At 42.9% G+C, this 5,858-nt stretch overlaps 1 protein-coding gene across 1 annotated transcript; it reads left to right on the top strand.

The window, feature by feature from the left end:
- The first annotated feature begins 505 nt into the window (after window positions 1-505).
- LOC121439144 (sex-determining region Y protein-like) lies at window positions 506-1,168 on the top strand. Its single transcript, XM_041639648.1, has one exon. The coding sequence runs from the start codon at window positions 506-508 to the stop codon at window positions 1,166-1,168; it is 663 nt and encodes a 220-aa protein (XP_041495582.1).
- The last annotated feature ends 4,690 nt before the right edge of the window (window positions 1,169-5,858 follow it).

Raw genomic sequence — 5,858 nt, forward strand, 5'->3', positions numbered from 1 at the left:
AAAGATGGATAACTAAAAATGACCTAATAAGAAAATGGGGGTTCTGATTTAGAGTACTTTTACCTTATCTTTGTAATAAGAAGGTGATTGATGTTTGAAACCCAGGTGCTAAGCCAGCTTTACAGGAGAACAGTGCACCTGGTGTGTGTGGGTGGGGGGGGTGTTTGTGTGGGAGTGTAGAAGTACAGCATCTAACAGTCCCCATATTGGAGTGGTTTGCTCGATAATTGGTGGTTCAGCAGGTGCTGACATGGCACAATAGGTGGGGCTAGTCTAAGGGAGCTGCTGAGGGTGGAGACATGGATATTTTGTTACAGACTTTAAATAACAAAATCTTTGTGACAAACACATATTGGATAGTAACTTTCAGCTCTTACACTTTAATTTTGGCTTTTTTCTCCCCACCCCTACTGCTCCTACACCTAGTGTTCTCTCTCTCTCTCTCTCTCTCTCTCTCTCTCTCTCTCTCTCTCTCTCTCTTTGGTTACAATATAACTCATCCACAATGTTCAGCATATTGAATCATGATTACTGCAGTCCTCGCTTACAGCCTCAGGATATCATCGGCTCTGGAGAAAAGATATCCTTTGGCACGGATGGCAGTCATAAAGAGGGCATAGAAGGCCATGTCAAGCGCCCCATGAATGCATTTATGCTGTGGTCTCGTGGTCAGAGGCGCAAGTTGGCCCTGGAGAACCCCAGCATGCAAAACACAGAGATCAGCAAGCAACTGGGATACCAGTGGAAACGCCTTACAGAAGCCGAAAAAATGCCATTTTTCCAAGAGGCACAGAGACTGCAGACCCTACACAGAAAGAAATACCCGAACTATAAGTATCGGCCTCACCGGAGAGCTAAAGAGCCTCAGAGATTGGGCACTTTGTTGCCTGCAGATGCCTCTTCAAGAAAACTATACAACTTGATGCCAGGGAACAAGTACCAGTGCACATCCGTATACAGAGAGGACTGGACTAGGGCTGCACAGCTGTCCTCCAAGAGCCAGCTAAGCTATTTACAGCCTGGGGACATCCCCTTTCAGCACCGCACCTGTGCAGCAGCAGCAGGAGGAAGTGCAGCTGTAGCAGCAGCAGCAGCAGCAACAGCAGCAGCAACAGTAGCCACAGCTACTTACTACCAACTGGCATCACCAGTGAACAAAACAGCATAGCTACAGCATCTCGGTAAGACCCTGTGGCAATCTCATGACACTGGCTTCTGCTGGGATGCATGTCAATACTCCCTCTTGCTATAATTTACAGCCTGAGATAAGGATTTCCCTCCTCTCATAATAAAGGCCCTGCTCCTTTCTATTTGGGTCCACAAACGAGGTGTGTAAAGATGTGTCGTGTGTAATGAAGGAGAATGCTTAGAACAGCTTGCGCCTATCTTTAAGACTGTTAAACAGACAAGAGTTTCATCACTGCGGAAACTATGTTTTACCTATCGCTCTTCCATGGGTACATCTATGAGAAACACATACAACTTACACCTGTGGTAAAATGAAACGAAAGAAAGAAAGAAAGAAACAAACAAACAAACAAACAAACAAACAAAAACCCAGCTTGTGCCTCTTTGAGCATGCTAAGCACTCCTTTGTAGACCAAATGCATCTAACTGTTTTGCAGGGTCCCTGTATATCATACATAAGTAAAGTGTGATAATGTAAAGCTGTCTTTCGAGTCTCTTTTTCAGTTCTCCTCCCCACTGTGGAAAGCTGAGACTTCCTTCTTTTCATCATCTTACTCCACGCCTGCGAACTACGCCGTGAGAGCTTTATAACACCTTTTGACAAAATAAAGCTTTTACGTCTGTTCATTCATGTGAAGTCACATTCTGCTTCTCTTTTGAATATTGTCTGTCTTTAAACATCAAATTGTTTTATAAAATGAAAGGTTTTGTACAAAAGCATTACAGACCAAAGCTGTATTTTCAGGGTCCGGTTAAGCATCAGAAATGGAATGGGCACGGGAACAAGCTATACAGGCCAAGTAGTTGAATGTACTAACACTTCAAGACTCCATGCATATAAAGTGACTGGACTGATACAAAAGGTGTAACGAGGGGACCGGGATGTGCTGAGGGGAGTGAGTGGTGCATGACATTTGCCCATTCACTCAACTGGCAGATTTTAAGTTAAGGAGGTTTGAAGTACCCCTGTCTGGTTATAATAAACAAGCTTAAAACAAAAATGAAGACTCTGTGCACAGGATCCCCTGCAAATGTTTCCTCTGGGAACCTCCAGGAACCATAGGTTGTGGTTAACTCCAGGCTTCTAAAGGTTTATACGAAGAACTTAAATTAGCTCTTCCATTTTCATCAGCGTAATCCCGCAGAATGCTTTCCTCATTATAATTTATGTTGCACAATACAGTCTTGCCCAATCACATTTGAATGACTGACTGTAAGTCAGACATACCTCTAAAGCATTGGTTGGAAGAAAACAACAGACACTGAGCCTATGCGGTGACCTGCTGTAACACTAGCTATAATACAACATGGAATATTATCCAGAGAACCTTGGGATATTTTGAGCACTTTGAATCGAAAAGAGTGTTTGAAATGGTCTTAAAACCTGTGAGCTTTACTCCACTTTCAAAGCATCTAGTGTAAACACTAAATTATTGGCACTGATTGTGTACATAAATTATTAGATTGCTCTCTAGAATTCAATGAAACAGTCAGTGGCACTACTATGCTTCTAACTCATGGGGTTCTGTTCGTTTGGTTTGGTCTTGTGAGACAGGTTTCTCTGTGTAGCCTTTACTGTCCTGGAATGTCTTTTGTAGGGCAGGCTGGCCTGGAACTCAGAGATCCACATGCCTCTGCCACCACCACCTGGTAATTGGGTTTGATGGGTGTGTTCCAGCACTGTTTCAATGTCTATGAACTCAAATAAGGTTCCATAAGTCTTTGAATAGATTTTTAACTCAAATGAGTGAAAATATATCTCTCCTAGGGGATACCTGTGTATCTTTCTCTGGAAAGTTTCTGCATGAATTCTCCATCACTTTTTATGACTTCTCTCCTTTGTGTGAATTATATATGCTAAGTGTTAGCTAACTAGAGAACTGTCCACATTCCAGAATCAGGTGTTACCCACCCCGTTACCCTGCCTTCAATGACTCAGCAACAATGCCTTCCCATCACTGAGGGCCAATGTGACACATTTCCACTGTCCCCGCCTTACCTGAATTTTCCCTAGGTGCATGCTCCATATCCCAACACCTCCATAAGGCTTGCTCTCTGGTCTTCCACTGTCTCTACCCCGACTCAGAGTTAGCCATTTCTCAGTTGTGTGAGGTCTGTTGCATGGTGTGATCATTGTGGCATTCCTGGGACCCCCATCACCAAGGTACTCCTTGATCAGAAACCCTTTCACAAAGAGATGTAGATAAAGGGCAATGATCTCAAGGATTCCTCTAGCTATCCAAAGATTTCCTCTTTCTCACCTGGACCTACTTAGGAATTATCTTCCTCCTCCTCCCTTGTGGACCTGTTGCCATGGAATCTTTCCAGTTAATCCTGGCGTGAACTTTGGAGGCAGCTCTCTGTCTAGAATTTCAGGCCTTTTCTCCAGACAGCCTATCACACTGTCCTCTTTGCAGTGAAAAGTGGAATTGGCAGCTAAATTTTTGGAGTTGGAGAGATTTTGCTCCTTTTTTTGGGCATCTCTTCATTGATACTTCCTGCTCTGAACTTTTTCTGGGTTATACCAAGAAGTACAAACCTGGCAACTGACTACAGTGCCAATATCTGGGAGAAACTTTCAGACCAACGATGTAAAAGGGGCCCACAGAACAGGGACAGCTCAAAAGCACCTGCAACTCTCTTTTGTTCCGCTGCCTAACTCTTGAGGTTATAGCGAAACAAAGAGATTTGTACAGGAACAATTTGTGTTATGGAAGGGAGTTGGGAGCAAACTGCATGAGACTTCAATGAAAATGCAAGCTAGATAGGATAAAATTACACTGTAAATACCAGGTATCTTCTTGTTTTGTAGTTCCAAAAAGAATATATTCAAACTCTTGAATTGTATCAGTAAGTGTCATTTTTCTTTTGTACAAAAATGAGGCCAGCATTTTAAAATGTGAAGCCATGCTAAGCTAATTAAGTTAAGGGTTTTTCTCTGATCTCTGAAATAAGCTGGTCTTGTGTCAGGGCACTTTCTACTCACCTGGATACTATGAGATCCTTGATATTTGCGTTCCAAGGTAAAGACTTCACCTCCATGAAACACACTCATACACTCCCACACAAACACCCCCCCCACCCACACACACCAGGTGCACTGTTCTCCTGTAAAGCTGGCTTAGCACCTGGGTTTCAAACATCAATCACCTTCTTATTACAAAGATAAGGTAAAAGTACTCTAAATCAGAACCCCCATTTTCTTATTAGGTCATTTTTAGTTATCCATCTTTAGTAATATAATTCAAATGTGTTTTTGGTAAAAGATTCCTTAACTGTTAGTGATGGTTAACTTTTTATTTCCAAAGTGGTTAGAAAAGTGTGATTCTGAAAGGCTTTTATTTGGAAAGGGAAAGAAGTTCTCTATTGAGGTGATAGCCAGAAAGCACGAAAGTTGGAAACAGAAAGCATTTGGAGAGGTCAAAAAGCTCGAGAAAAGGTTTTTTCCAGGAGAAAGATCTATATGTAACTTGTGGCCACTCAAATAAGATTATGGGAGGCCCTGACTGCCTGGCTCCACTGTGAGCCAGGATACACTCTTGTGACCTTCTGTCTGTTTTCTCTGTGCACAGCTCTGAAGGAACAGCACTTGTCTAGAGTCAACAAAGCAATTTCAGGTGTGGCTGTTGTAATCTTAAGCATTAATCTTGCACACTCTGCTCTGAGGGCTTCTGTGTCAACACAAGGCAAGGAGGAGACAAAACCTGGTAACCAAGTGATGACTGCCACTTTCTCCCCTGAAAAGCCAATGAGATTCCAGAGATTCCCACCTAAAATGCAGGAAGGCTGTCATCCAGAGAATCCCAGGCTTTGGGGGGCACTACAGTAATCTTTTCAGTGTTTATTGACTAGAGGTAATGATGTTGCGGTAGTCACAGTGGAAGAAAGTGCAGTGGGTCTGTGCTGGCAAAGGAGTGAGACTGTGGCACAGGCCAAATGAAGAGTTTCCTTGGCCATGGCTTCCATAGGTGTTCTCCAGTGAGTGAATGAGTGAGTGTGTGAATGAATGAGTGATTCTCTCAGACTCTCTTTCTTCTTCCCCTCTGTGTGTGTTTGTATGTGTGAACACAGTATCTTTGAGTCTGCCCACAGTGTCTATCTCTGTGTATATGTGTGTGTGTGTGTGTGTTTGCATATGTGTGTTTGATGTCTTTGTGTCATATAGCATTACAACTTGTTCACAGTGAAATCATACCTGTCCAGTGGGCACTGGATGCCTCTACTGACATAAAGAATCAAGACTTTAGGTATTGATGTCATGTTGGTGTAGGGATGGAGGTTCCTGCCTTAAGTGTGTGCTCACACACTTAGGTGCACACGTCTCATCTCCCATAATCCTTCACCATCATATACACCATAGTAGTCAGGGTCCTTAGTTTAATCACACCATAGTCTTTTCTTCTCTGTGAGTTGTGTTCAGTACCCACACTGAATTGGTGAGGTATTTGGAATTGAAATTGGTATCATTCCTAAGAGACTCCTGCCTTTGAAAGGAACATACCATTCCTTAATGGCATAGAGAGGAAATACTCCCCTAAATTGCCTCTAAACCTGAGAAGGGTGACCTAATTCTGTAGCTCTATGTTTGATTTCAAAGGGATACATGAATTACTCTTCTAATATTGCTTGCAGCAACACACCTCTCCTTCCTCAGTTGCCTTGACCCTATC

This window comes from Microtus oregoni, unplaced genomic scaffold (genome assembly GCF_018167655.1).
Source record: "Microtus oregoni isolate MIOR12 unplaced genomic scaffold, Mior012 000060F_005, whole genome shotgun sequence".
NCBI lineage: Eukaryota > Metazoa > Chordata > Mammalia > Rodentia > Cricetidae > Microtus > Microtus oregoni.

What these genes read in the sequence shown, in the direction of transcription:
- LOC121439144 (XM_041639648.1), top strand. Translation starts at nt 506, where the DNA reads ATGTTCAGCATATTGAATCATGATTACTGCAGTCCTCGCTTACAGCCT.